Source organism: Neolamprologus multifasciatus, chromosome 3, assembly GCF_963576455.1.
Source record: "Neolamprologus multifasciatus chromosome 3, fNeoMul1.2, whole genome shotgun sequence".
Lineage (NCBI taxonomy): Eukaryota > Metazoa > Chordata > Actinopteri > Cichliformes > Cichlidae > Neolamprologus > Neolamprologus multifasciatus.
In genome coordinates this window covers 24,346,632-24,359,959 of record NC_140441.1, presented here as the reverse complement: position 1 = coordinate 24,359,959, position 13,328 = coordinate 24,346,632, and the positions used below count along the sequence as shown (strand labels likewise).

Genomic DNA, 13,328 nt, shown 5'->3' with positions numbered 1-13,328 from the left:
ACAGCCAGGTGCTGGAGTCTGCTTTGACCCATGGTCCTTCTCAGCCAGGTATGGAGCTGACTCAAGACACTAAAAGACCTTTCACAGCTACAGCTGCTAACTGGGTTTGTTAGGGCAACCTGAATAACAGTTTTCAGTTTGGGGAAGATCTGATTATCCAGAAGATTGTACAATGTTAACATATCTGGAATGGCACCAGCCTCACTCTTGAGCTTTATAAAGTCTTTGGCAACCGTGACTTCCTCTGACTGAACCTCAATATGGTAATGCAGTGTCAGGGCTGACAACCCAGTTTGTTTTGCAGATTCTGTATAGCAGCTTTAATATAGGGAGAACACAGCTTCCAGATTGTATGAGTTGTTTGTATTAGTTGTTTGTCTTTCTTTCTCTTTGCCAGTTTAACAGTTCTTGTTTTGCCTGTTAGTACTCCCTGTCTGTTTTCTTACCTGGTACTTCCTGATCTTGTACTTTGTCCTCACGTTCCCCTCTTTCCTCTCTCCCTCTTTGACTAACAATCTGTACACACACACACACACACACACACAAACACACACACACACACACAACAGGAGTTATAAGGTTAATGGGCATCCAGTCAGTTAGCTAGTTAGTACCTTGGGTTCAATATCGGCACATGCACATATGGCAAAATAACCAGTTTCTCTCATTACATTTCAAACAGGACAGTGGTAACAACAGCAGGCTACGGACAATGTTAAGTTTTAGATTTTAAATAGGCTGTATACATTTCAATGAGATCAACAGGGCAGTCAAATATCGCTAATTTTACTACAGAGCAAACATTGTCGGAAAACACGTTTTCAACTAGGGCTGCCACAAACGATTATTTTGATAGTCGACTAGTCACCGATTATTTTTGCAATTAGTCAACTAATCAGATCATGCATCCATTGGATGTACAGCTTACAGCTTATTGCACCAGCATGCATCTGCTCTCATATAACTATCATTAGCTTACAGCTTTAAGTGTTTAAGGTATGTGCTAACTAAAAATAAAGACAAGAAGATAGTTTACTAAATTTGAATGAAATTTGCAGATTGTTTCGGTGAAGTTTAATAAACTCATTGTTATCTAAAATATAACGGGACACTGGAGTATATTCTTGAGCATCTCACACTTCTGATAATCAGTTGTCTGCTTGACGTTTATTCAGCTGTGTAAAAACTATAACTTTAATCTCAGCCTAACCAATTTACTCAGGAACAAATAAAATACTAAAAAAAAGCCAAACAAAAACATTTTTAAGTTATCTAAGTGACTTATATATGTTTAACCTGAGTAGCAAAAGACCGCAGTGGGTTTGAAAACGATTTGCCGGGAGTCCGGTGTTCTCAGCGGCTCTAGTGAGCCTTGCCCCCGGCTAGCTATCAAGCTAGTGGGTAACAGACGTCTCAGAAAACGTCAGAGCGCTTTTGAAAATATGTGGTGTCTTGATAAACTGAGCAGATATTTGAGGTTTACACAGCTACATTCTCGCCTGAAAATATGCTAAACGTTTATTTTGTGACCCAGAAAGAATAATAAGTAATATTAAAACTAACTAGCTGCCGCCATTGTTGGAAACTGAGCTGGGCCAGAATTCAAGCTATGAATTCTGGGACACAGCTCCTTCTTCGGGGTTTAACGGCAGCTGGCATCCTTGTACATGCAGTGCTGCCATCTTCTGTTTCAGTCCGTTATTACACTCTTAAATTCTACTACTTGTTCCTGCGTCTTTTGTGATCTTACAAAGCTTCAAATGACGTGTCGACTATTAAATCAGTCGTCGATGATTTTGATAGTCGACGTAATCGTGACTAGTCGACTAATCGTGGCAGCCCTATTTTCAACACAGCAGGTTATGTGGTGTAATGTTTTTCAGTTAAAAAGAAACATGGTCTGACTCCTACCTAACTATATAAAGAGTAACTGAAAGTTAAATGCAGCTAATATGTCCTGTTATAAGCCAGGCACTTCCACCTCCGCTCTGCTGCGTCTCAGCCACCATTGCTCTGGCAGCAACGGCACTAGAGCAAGTAGAAGAGAGCCGAGCTGGAACAAACCATTTTGGGAGGGGGGAGGGGTTATCTATACTTTTGTTGTTAAAATGTTCCATCTCAATTAAGTACTGTATGCTTTTTATACTTTTAGTGTGTGTCCCACAAACAGCAAATATTTTCAAAAAAAGTAAGACATCTTTGGGGGTGCTTTGATTCATTTTGGGGGTGCAGAAGCACCTCCAAAACTGGGCTAAAATCGCCCCTGGTGCCAGCTCTTCTACATCATACAAAAAAAACCTGCTCCGGCAAATGAAGAAATAAGTCAGTGCGACTGTTTGGGCTTAAACTGTAGGACATAAAAGTCTAAACTTTCAGGTTTTCAGGTGAACTTAAAAAGTTCAGGTATCTCATTGCCCAGACTGTCCTGTAATTATAAAACAAAAATACTTGAATTCATAGAAAATGTACTACTTTTCTTCTCTTAAATTCTTTGTTGTTGTTTTTTTACTGTAGCCTCATTGTATACAAGACATTTCTATTGTTGATAATGAAAAAAAAAAAACAGACATTTTCTGTATTTTCTATTGTTTAAGTGTTACTTAATGGGAATGGGAGAGGTCTTTTTCAGTGGGAAAATATAGTTAAAAGTCCAGAATTTATGCGCTCACTTGTTCCAAAGCCGATCCTGGGGACATATGTTTGTCGCCCCTGTTTTAGGGGTTAAAAAGTTTGAATGACCAATGACTGTAGAAAACTTTTATACACTCATTGGTCTGAATACAAATCACGTGTCGAACAGCGCGTGACATCAGATCTTTAAATCGGTTGAAAAACACTGTCTAAGCATGACTACAGTTTTAAAAATAATAATTTAACACATATTGTAACCGGATATAACAATTCAACGCTTTTTCTCCTTCTTGTGCCGGATGTCGTAAAGCAGGGTTAGTTTCCCGGTTACATTTCCATGGCAACCATGGAACCTGTCAACAAGCCCGGAAAACGGAGACGTGGAAGATGTAAAAAAGGGTAAAAACTTTGTTAATACTGAAAGCCTGGGTACTGTTTTTCAGTGCATATGCACTTAAAGTGTAAATTTACGCCGTGGGTTGGTCAAAACAGCCGCTTTAAACGTTGTAATGAGCGTTTTAATAGAAAACTATATCTTGTAAGAGCAAGCTAATAGCAACTTTAAAAAGGGGGGATATGTAAGGAAATATTTAGCTTAAATCTCTCGGATGTTTTGAGGTTTCACGGCTTACTTCTCACAGCATTTTTTCTGCGTGGATTAATCTTGCATTAAACAGTCCCATTATGATGCGCTGAGCAGGCAGATGTTCCCAGCTGTGGCTCCTGGAAACCCGGAGAAGTGTGATCTGAATGAGAACCAGCTCTCCCTGCATCAACAGGTAAAGTTATTAACAGCTGATCAACATTAGGACTTTCAAAAATCTTAAGACCACTTTTATGCATAAGAAAATGTAAAGCAGTAGTAGCCTCTACATTACAACATCCTGTGGAAAAATAGGTAAAATATAGGCATTATTATTAATAGTAATGATAACAGATTTTATTATTTAGGCATATTTCAAACAGCCCATTCTCACTCCCGGGGCGTAGCATACCGACGTTTTGTCACGTCCCGCGGCGTTCCTGTGGAAAGCGAAAGGTGACCTTCCGCGTTCTTATGGTCCGCGTCGGGTTATGGCTGAATTCCAGTGGAATGACGGTCCCGCGGTAATAGACGTTCCAGCCCTAAGCCTAACCGTATCCCTAACCATAACCTTATTCCTAACATTAACCAGCAGTTAAAGGACGCAAACTAGTGTTTTCCAAAGCGATTCATGTGTTCTACTTTTTCTGATGTCATCATTTAGGAACGTGTTGGGTACCCGAAAGCATAAAATCTTGACGATTTGTCACCTAGCCTAAAATATTACGCTTAGGGAGTGAGAAGTGTTGATTTCAAAACACTCGTGATCACCTTACACAGAAGAGTTAAAAGGAATTTTAAAAAAAACTATCGAGCCAATAAACACACTGAAAGGTAATTTAGAACAGCTGAGAGAAATGGGGGGGGGGGGCGGGGGATTACAGATTTCTAAAAGAAATTCATATATTTGTAAAGAAAACTAAATTATAAATAGAATTAACACTTAAGGTGAATCACTAGCTATTGTAAGTGATTTAGAGCAGTGGTTCTCAGACTTTTGGGGAAAAGGATCCCCTTACAGGGGAGAAAATCTTCCAAGAACCTCCTCATAATCCTAACAACCATTTATCTGGTTTGGATCAGATTATGTGTCCATGCTCATCAGCTACCCATTCAGCCAGCTGGAACAGCTCAGAAGTTCTTGCTAGCTTGTGTCTGCTAGCTAGTTGTTGACTCCTAGGACCAAAGTATTAGAACTGCTGATATTGAAAAGTCAGAAGTTTGTCTTTTTAAGGGACTGAAAGAAGATTTTCAATTTGTCACAACAATTGGAGGAACTTTGAAAAACATTGCTTTGTGTATATAAAAATGAGCTGTGACCAAGATATCATTAGCAAAACTGTAACATGTTGTCTTTTCTTAAACATTTGCACAAAAAGGTATCAAATTTTTACCCACTTATACACTTATTCCAAAACTATCTTAACAACGCTAATGATATTCTTGGGATTTAAATTTTTTTTGAGAAAATGTACAAACATTACTTTCCAAATACATCACTGCCTATGATGAAACAGGCAAAGAAAATCAAGTCATTTTTAATTTTCTCCAGGCCAAGGACCCTGAACTTGAAATATCTAAACTGAAATATCTGTTATTAATATTCTTAATTACACCTTTTCGTTTTCCTGCAGTGACATTAAATCGTCCTCTGTAAAAAATAAATAAATAAATAAAAAAGACCTTGAAGGCATGGCGGTCATTTTAGAAGAAAAGTTTAAAAAATAAAAACAAAAATTAAAGGGCCGTGCTAAGAGTAGAAGCGTTATCTTCCAGAGTCTGCCGCCGCTCCACGTGGCCTGCCTTTATGGCGAGTTGGGTGATGTTCAGCTCCTGGTGAAGTCCAGGCAACAGTGGATCAACAGCAGTGATTCCCAAGGTCGCCGGCCCCTCCACATGGTCCTGTCCTACCAGAGCTTCCCCAGAACCTGCGTCTGTCTCAGATACCTGCTGGAGCACGACGCCGACGTTAACGCGTAAGAAGGCTGCGCAGGCAGCTGTATTTTCTATTTTGGGTTATTTTAGAAATATGAAATTGTTCACGCTCAGCTGCTGCGTACACAACATTCAAATTACCAAAGAAAAGCTTTTTAAAAGAGATAATTATTGCAATGATGATAATTATGATGGTGATGATAATAAATAAAGCTGAGGTTTTTTGGGGGGGTGTGTTTCAAACCAGCACCACAGACTTGGGGCAGACCCCGTTGCACCTGGCCGCCTCTGAGGGCTTTCTCGACTGTGCAGAGATCCTCGTGAAGGCCGGAGCAGATGTTTTGGCCAAGGACAGCTTGGGGCAGACACCTCTGGACTCAGCCTGCATCTGGTGCCACAGGAAGGTAGCGAGGTAGAGCGAGCTCACACCAAAATAAAAGTTTAAACTGCTGTAGTTGAAACAGCTACTCCCTTTAAACAGATCTCTTGTTTTGTGTGTGTGTGTGCGTGTGTGTGTGTGTGTGTGTGTGTGTGTGGGCAGGTATCTGAAGAGCTGTATGTGGCATGTGAATAAAGAGAAAGAAAGAAAGGAGAGAGTGCTGGTTCAGGCCTTATACACTGATCTTGTGGGCATGGCCAAACAGAATAATCTCACCAGAAAGGTTAGTTTATAGGAGTTTGTTTATATGACATGGAAAGTTAAATAGAATATTATGTGTATGTGTATACTCTTTAAATATAAAGAATATACACATACATTATCAACGCCTTGTCTTAAACTGGCTCATAAAGTATAAAACTGCGGCTCCCGTGAGGCAGGAAGGCCTCTGCAGTGTAAATGGGGGCTTTATTATAGTAGAGTCAAGGTTTTTATGAACAGCTTTCTTATGCTGATTGCACTTTCTCCCTCCATCATTAGACACTCACTGATGAAAAGGTGGCTGAGTGGGCAAAGAAGAAAGGCGTAGCCCTCCTGAAGGATTTCTCCCTCAGGGGGCAGGTGAGCAAGTATCACACCAAGTGCTTCTTAGCAGATCAGAGCAACTGTGAGTCAAAGCATGCAAAGGCCTACTTTGAGGAGCAGCAGCCTGAAGGCATTAAAGAGGACAGGAACACCCTTCCTAAGCCACCCTTCAAACCATGGAGCATCTTCACAGGCCTCCAGCCAAAGAAACCCCTCGCAGAACCCGACCTCCGTGACAGCGTCACCATTTGGAGGGACAGCTCCAGCAGGCAACTTCAGTACACCACCAGGTGGGACAGCACGCCTCGCCCCGCTCCTAACCTGCCTCTGGATGTCCTTGAGAGGGTGTTGTTTCCCAGAGCCTTCCCTTCCAGGATCACCTGGCCACAAGACTTTGAGCCACAGAACATCGTGGAGGTCAAGCATCAAGGATGCCCTCAGGAGCACAACACCTCCCCCTGGACAGAGGTGGCCATGTGTCTGGTTGAGGTGCTGGAGTTTAGACAGTACTGACTTTCCCAGTCTTGGCTGAAGAGATTTAACCTGAAACTGGGGAACAGGCTCCAAAGAAATGCATTAAAAGCTTGAGTGTCACTATGTTTATAGTTTGTCAAATAGCTTTTTCAAATGGAAACATTTGACATCAACATATGTGAAAAAACATTTAGTGGAACTATTAAGCTCATTTCCATCTTCATATTTTTTCATTCTTGAACTCTACTAGGGTAGCTTTGCATGACTCATAGATCATAATAATCCTTATACTAAACATTAGTGCAGCACCTCAGATCATCATGTCTGAAACAAGCCGTTCTCAGCTCCTCTCCATTTAAGGACACATTCTTCTGATTGGCAGCCCCTCGTCAGCAGATTTAGACAGCTGGTGGCCAGAACCAGATGGATGTAAGTGAGATGATTAGACTAGGAATATCTGACCCCATTAACATCACACTGAGGCATGAGCAGAAAGAAATTCTCTGAAACATGAGCGTTTGCTCCAGGGGGATTACCTGTATATGTACTCATAACTTGAAAGATATAAGGTCCCTTTTAATAGTTTTTAAATCAAGTTAAGTAAAAAAAAAAAAAATCAATAAAAAGGTAATACATAAAGCTGTTGTTGCTATTTTTTTTTTTATTTTGGAACTATTTAAAGTGTGTAGTAATCTTTGGGCCCTGGTTGGAAACAACCCGCCGAAATTGAAAAGCATTTGGGAAAACGGATACGTTGCTGATCTTCAAGAGCTTCAGCAGGCACAAAGCTGAACCTTCTCTTGGAGAATATCCAGGCATCCCGGAGTGTTAAATGTTCTTTATCCTGTCTACTTTTTAGACCTGAGAGTTTCAAATAAATGCCAGCAACCATCATCATTCACACCTACAGCATAGATCAGGAGATACTCTGTGTGTGAAAGGCCGGGGGGATTGAACCTGCGATTGGTGGCCAACCCACTCTTCCACCTGCACCGCAATCTCAGCTGCAAGTGACAAAAATTAAAAATGCCACCCGCTCCTGAAGCTGAACTTATAAATGCGGGGTGAACAGAGGGGTGAACGAAAGGTGAGAAAACCTCCGTGAACTGGGTCGCCTGTCACAGGTATATCCCTGCACTCTCACTCATCTCCCCCAGGGAAGTGAATCGAGATCCAGGTGAGGGCTTGTCAACAGCATTAGAGTGTGAACTCTGAGCTGTGGCCTGTCAGCTGAAGGCTTGTGTGTGTGTGTGTGTGTGTGTCTGCATGCATTATTTTTTCTCCTCCTTCCTTTGAATTCATGGAGCACTTCACACCTTGATGGGGGTCAAAGTGCACACTAGCATCAACCAGGTGTACTTTGTGATCTAGGCCACATGGGATCTAAATAAGAAAGCCATCTGCCCCGACACACACTTGACAGGTCGGGGCATGACAGCAGTTAGAAAATCCATCACCGTGCAAATACAACGTAACAGACTGGAAGCTATAACATGATTTAACTGTAAATAATAAACATCAGTAAGTGTTTCTGTCCCCTTTATTTCAGCCTGTAAAAAAATAACCATTTAATCCAAAGTTATTTCACTAAACTCTTTTAATTACACAGCTGCGCGCATATCAGCCTGCAGTGAATCACACTGGGGAATTGATAAAAGGAATTTTGTCCCTTTTAATGTTTGTCTCTTTATACCACACTGAGCAGCTTTTCTCCCCAACAGCAGTGAGCTTAAAAAAAGTCACTGCAAAAGTTTGATCTCTACAAGTGTTTACATTTGTCTTTGATGTCAGGTATGTCAGTTTAAATTCTTACAAACAGTCCAAAACAAAAACAAAACAAACAAAGGAATATATAGTGCTGGTGGTTTATGAGTAGAAGCACATGAAATCTTATTGTTTCTGTGGCTAAATGCTGATGAGCACACTGAGATCCAGTGCAGGAAACGTGCCTCGTAGCTCACTTCAATAGTTAAAAGTAACCCTTCACAAGTGCCTTTGCTGAATTCATTTTCTGAGATATTATATGCCAGGCGGGATATTGTTTATACCATGTCATACTTTGTAAAACAGAGCAGGACTTCTCCACAGTTTGACTTCTTCATTTCAAGTAATCTAATTAAAATGTTTGTTTGGCGACCTGTAGCAACTAATATGCTATTTTTTAAAACCAAAATCCAAGTTTGGACTACAGGAATTAATCATAAAGTACCTCTGATCTGTCTCATATCTAAGAAATCCTCTTCATAAGAATTTCTTCTTATCTTTAACACTACTCTGCGTATGGAATCAGATGAAGTGTGAGGCCTTTGACACACGTACGACAGAAAGGAAAAACAAGTATTTATCTCTGGTTGTTATTTTTTAAACCCCACATGTAGATATTTTATTACTAAAGCTTTAAAAAATGAGTCCAACTTGACATGAAAGCATCACGCTACACATAGGATCCCCACAAAGAGGTCTCTGGTGGGTGTTGCTGGCAGTCAGTACAGACAGAAAGACAAAGACAGACAGACGTGGCCTGGGTAAACTCGCCGGGCTCGTCCAGCAGGAAGCTCTGATCTGTTCATTGGTCCGTCCTTTTTTTAAGTTATTTATTTCTTAACATGCCTTTCTTCCCCATTTGGCCACAGCGTCGTTTTAGTCCCATCCAGAAACGATTTCCACTGTCCTTCCTGCTTCCCCTTTGATCTTCAACACGTACTCGCAGGTCCCCACCGACCCCCGAGGCAGCGCCCCAGACTCTCAAGCCCTCAGTACATTTTCTGTCGGCTGGGCAGCACTGCCTCCTTCAGGAAAGAGAACACCAGGAGGATCCCAGACCTCTTCCCCCGTTTGCCCTTGGTGAAGTAATTAGATACTACATCATCTAAAAAAAACAAGGGGAGGGGGAAACAGGAAATGTCATTTATAACATGAGTTTTCTGACTGCACTGACACATAGAAGGCAGGAAACAGGTTTTAAAAACTTACAATGTACTTCAGAAACTAAGAGCAAGTGCAAAAAAGAAAGCGCCCAACGTGGGGCTCGAACCCACGACCCTGAGATTAAGAGTCTCATGCTCTACCGACTGAGCTAGCCGGGCTAATGAGCAAAGTCTGTTAAAAGCAATGGTAGCATTGAGACTTACCTCCTTGCTGCATGGTGGACGGGAGAACATTTTCTCCTGCTGACAGCGACACAAAGAAGGCAAAGGGGATCACCCACAGGCAGATGGTGAAGTAGGCAAGCACCTATGTCCAGTTGAGCATAAATGGCACATGATTATACAAGAAAGAGAAATATAAAAAGATCTATATCCAAAACTGTACACAGTATTGTGAATCTGAGATTACATTACCTCTGAGAATGGGTAATACTCTTGTGCAAAGTACTGGAAGGCCATGTAATGGTTCACCACCACCAACACTGCAGCGAGAAAATTTACACTCATTACACTGACAAACGCTGTCATTTGACTCATAGTTTAATGTGTAAGAAGTCCATATTAGGACTAAAGGAAAACGAATCTATCCTTCTAGATGTACACACAACAACCAGGCCAAAATATTAAAACCTCCTGCAAAATACTGTTTCACCAAAACAGCTCTGACCTGTCCTGGCACGGGGCTGTTGGGGAAGTGGATTGGGCTTGTTTCAGGATATGCTGCATACGTTTCATTTGATTTGGATCTGGGGAGTCTGGAGGCCAGAGGGGTGTACTATACAAGAAGTTTGACAAAGCCAGGCTTTCTTTACTTTAGCTGGCTCAACAACAGTTATCACAAATGGCAGCTATAAAAACTCCTGTTAAGCTTGCTTCAGGCCCTCAGCACTCAGTTATAAAGGAGCATTTCACAGGTCACGTGACTCTTCTTCAGCACAAAATGATCCCTGTGAGTGACACCCACTCTAGTCAGAGACATATGATGATGATGATGATAAAAATGGTAATCAAAAATGCAAAATTTTTACAAATAATAGATTAATGTTGCATTCAGCAGTTGTAGTAAAGTACAGCTTAACAATTTAATTATTTAAATCATACAGAGAACCTTTAATGCACTTAAAACGAGCTCTAAATTAAAGAAACAGTAAAAATGCAGCGCTTCCAGGTGATTTTTAAATCTGAAATTGAACATGATTTTGCTCCAACCAAGAATCAGTATTCGGCACGAGTTACCATGGTGATATAGCCAAGAAAAAGAGAGCCACTTTTGTGACACAAAAAACCTTTTCTTTAAGCTTGACACAGCTCGCCAAGCCATTAATCTGGCTTTATAGTGCAACCCTGTGAACAAAACCTCAGGCTGTTTGTTGTGTTTGCTGTGCAGTGAAGCACATTATCCTGCCAGTGGAGGCCACTACCAGAACTCAAGGCTTTCCAGTGTAATATTGGTTGGTAATGATATGATCAATAAAACTGTTGTTGTACAGTTAAAGCAGTTGTGGCTGATCAGTGTTAATAGCAGATGGCATCCTTATTGATTTGTTAACTTTTCCCCCCATTCAGATTGTATTTGCTTAGTTTTACCAAATAATTCAAGGCAAATGCGTGTTACACTTACCACAGGAGAGGATGAAGTTTGGGGAGCTCAGAAGTATGTAGGGGAAGGTCTGCAGGAGTCCAAAATAAACCAGGTTTGTGAAGAGGCCGACTCCCACCATCAACATTGGAAAGCCTTCAAACATATAGAGGCAAACCAGCACCCCTGTAGAGAACTGGACACATCCACAGAAACTGTAAAAACCACTGTTGACCTGCATGTACAGCATATCATTAAAACAAGTACCTAAAGACAATCTCATCATTACGTTATACCCAAATACTCACCAGTATCATGTACTTTATTATTCGGCTGGTGGCTACTGTGTACTCTTCTATTAGTTCAGCCAGGTAGTAGAGGCCAGCAGCTGGGAGAAAATGAAAGGTAATGAGCAACCAAAGAAGAAGACTTAGGGGGGGGGTTAGGGTTGTTTTTGTTTTTATTTGGTTTTTTTTATAGACTGCTAAATTTGTTCTGTCGCTTTTGCTGTAAATCATTCTGCTTAAAAAAATAAAGAAATAAAACATTTACATATAAATTTAGGAAAAGCAGGTGGTACAGTTTAGGTTTTGGAGCCACGAGGAGAAAGGATTCAGCACCTGAGCAGCTAAAATTTACTGAAGGCAAACTTTGAGTATGTGATATTTTTCAAGATTTGTTGCAAAGGCTTTATCGACATTCAATATCTAGCTCCTGTGAACAGCCGTGGCAGAGCAACAAAGACGGACCAAATAATGTAGGTTCATTTGAGCAACACTGACACGACCCACAGTTACTGAGCTCGTGTGGAAGGAAGGCCAAACAGACAGGAAATTGATCAGACTTGTCAATACATGTGAACTGGATACTACCTGTGAGGGAGAAGCCAAGACATAAAACATGTCTGTACTTCTTTCACTAAATATAACAGCTTTCTATAATCACTATTGGCTAAAGTATGATTTTTTTTTTAAATAGGAGTTATGCATTATTAATCAGAACAAGCATCTGAGTTATGAGTAATTTGGCTTTGTGTGTTGAAGGCCATGTGTTTGCAGCTTGCACACACAATTAAACTTATTCAAACTATAGTCCTTAAACATTAATAACAAACACTGTTACATGTCCAAAAATATTAAAACAAATAATTCTAAAACTAATGAACACTTAATAAACAGTTAAGCTTGGCGTACGCTGGCCTTGATCTATAAAAAATGAGGACACAATGAGATAACTCATTTCACGAGTTGTCTGATTGAAAATGAAAACAATATACGTCATGAATATTTGCTGTTTTATTTTCTCATCTGCTGACAGTATTACACTCAGGTCACATGACTGAGCGTGCCATGCAGTAGGTGTTACGTGGCCAGGTAAAAGTCTACGTGGACGGACCTCTGGCTTTGGGCCAAGCCTTCATTAAAAGTTTCGTACATGTAGGCTGCTCCTCTCCTGCGCTAACATCCTCCTCTCTGATGTAAACAGAAATACATGAGCGTAATTTAAAGCCTTCACGTTAGATTAGCATGAATCCTGCAGTTGGAGTCGGTCTTCACACCAGATTACAAAAAGAGGCCGAACTCTGTGCTGCTGAATCGGCTGATCAGTTAGTATCGATTAGGAGTTGAAGACAAAGAGAAAGTGATTCTACTGGCCCCCAAAAAACCACTTTGAAATTAGAAAATTTGAACATTTACCTAATAAAGATTGTCTGTTTACATTTAAAGGTAGTCATTACAAAATATCTAATATTATCTTCTTTTTTTTTCAATCAATGATCTTCCTCTTAACTTCCTGTCCTTTAAAGCTAACTAGCCCAGACGCCAGTAGGTAGCTTTCAGGACTCTGCTTCGTTCACTAACACGGCTTACATGCATGTTTTATTACTAGTTTTGAGTCGATAGCTGTTGGCAAAGCGGAGCTCAGTTATCACTCGCTGGCGCACCTTAATCTGCTGACTTGATCCGCTAGCATTAGCAGGCAAATATGAGCTAACTAGGCTAACAGCTGCAGGGGGATTTCAGCAAGCACTTACCTATTGCTAACGTGACGAAGGATATCTGGATGAGCAGCGACAGCCAGCTCAGTAAATAAATAAACCACATTGCTCTGCATATGCAACAGCACACAAAATAAGTAAATAATAGAGAGAGCAGCTAGCTGGTAGCTAACTAGCGCTGGTCAAAGTTCCTCCCCCTGGTGTTTCAGTACGAGCTGAGGAGAGTCGTAAAGACA

The 13,328-nt window shown here is 40.8% G+C and overlaps 2 protein-coding genes, 1 long non-coding RNA gene and 1 other non-coding gene across 4 annotated transcripts in view; 1 reads left to right on the top strand and 3 right to left on the bottom strand.

Annotated features, from left to right (window-relative positions):
- Positions 1–1,590, bottom strand: part of LOC146522196 (uncharacterized) — a 360,305-nt gene extending 358,715 nt beyond the window's left edge. The window contains exon 1 of the long non-coding RNA XR_014873063.1: positions 447–1,590. This is a non-coding gene — a long non-coding RNA (uncharacterized LOC146522196). The remainder of the gene's footprint in view (positions 1–446) is intronic.
- Positions 1,591–2,869: 1,279 nt separating this feature from the next.
- On the top strand, positions 2,870–8,602 carry ankrd53 (ankyrin repeat domain 53). The gene is made up of 6 exons (XM_085153760.1): positions 2,870–3,030; positions 3,302–3,410; positions 4,991–5,190; positions 5,397–5,561; positions 5,691–5,811; positions 6,069–8,602. Exons 1-6 carry the CDS (start codon positions 2,969–2,971, stop codon positions 6,624–6,626), a joined length of 1,215 nt encoding a protein of 404 aa, XP_085009886.1. The 5' UTR covers positions 2,870–2,968; the 3' UTR covers positions 6,627–8,602.
- A 336-nt stretch (positions 8,603–8,938) lies between these two features.
- Positions 8,939–13,328, bottom strand: tex261 (testis expressed 261). The gene is made up of 6 exons (XM_085153759.1): positions 13,129–13,328; positions 11,402–11,481; positions 11,136–11,289; positions 9,929–9,996; positions 9,719–9,821; positions 8,939–9,456 (listed from the first exon to the last, which is right to left on the bottom strand). Exons 1-6 carry the CDS (start codon positions 13,196–13,198, stop codon positions 9,341–9,343), a joined length of 591 nt encoding a protein of 196 aa, XP_085009885.1. The 5' UTR covers positions 13,199–13,328; the 3' UTR covers positions 8,939–9,340.
- On the bottom strand, positions 9,601–9,673 carry trnak-cuu (transfer RNA lysine (anticodon CUU)). Its single transcript has one exon. It is a non-coding gene; the product is annotated as a tRNA-Lys (tRNA).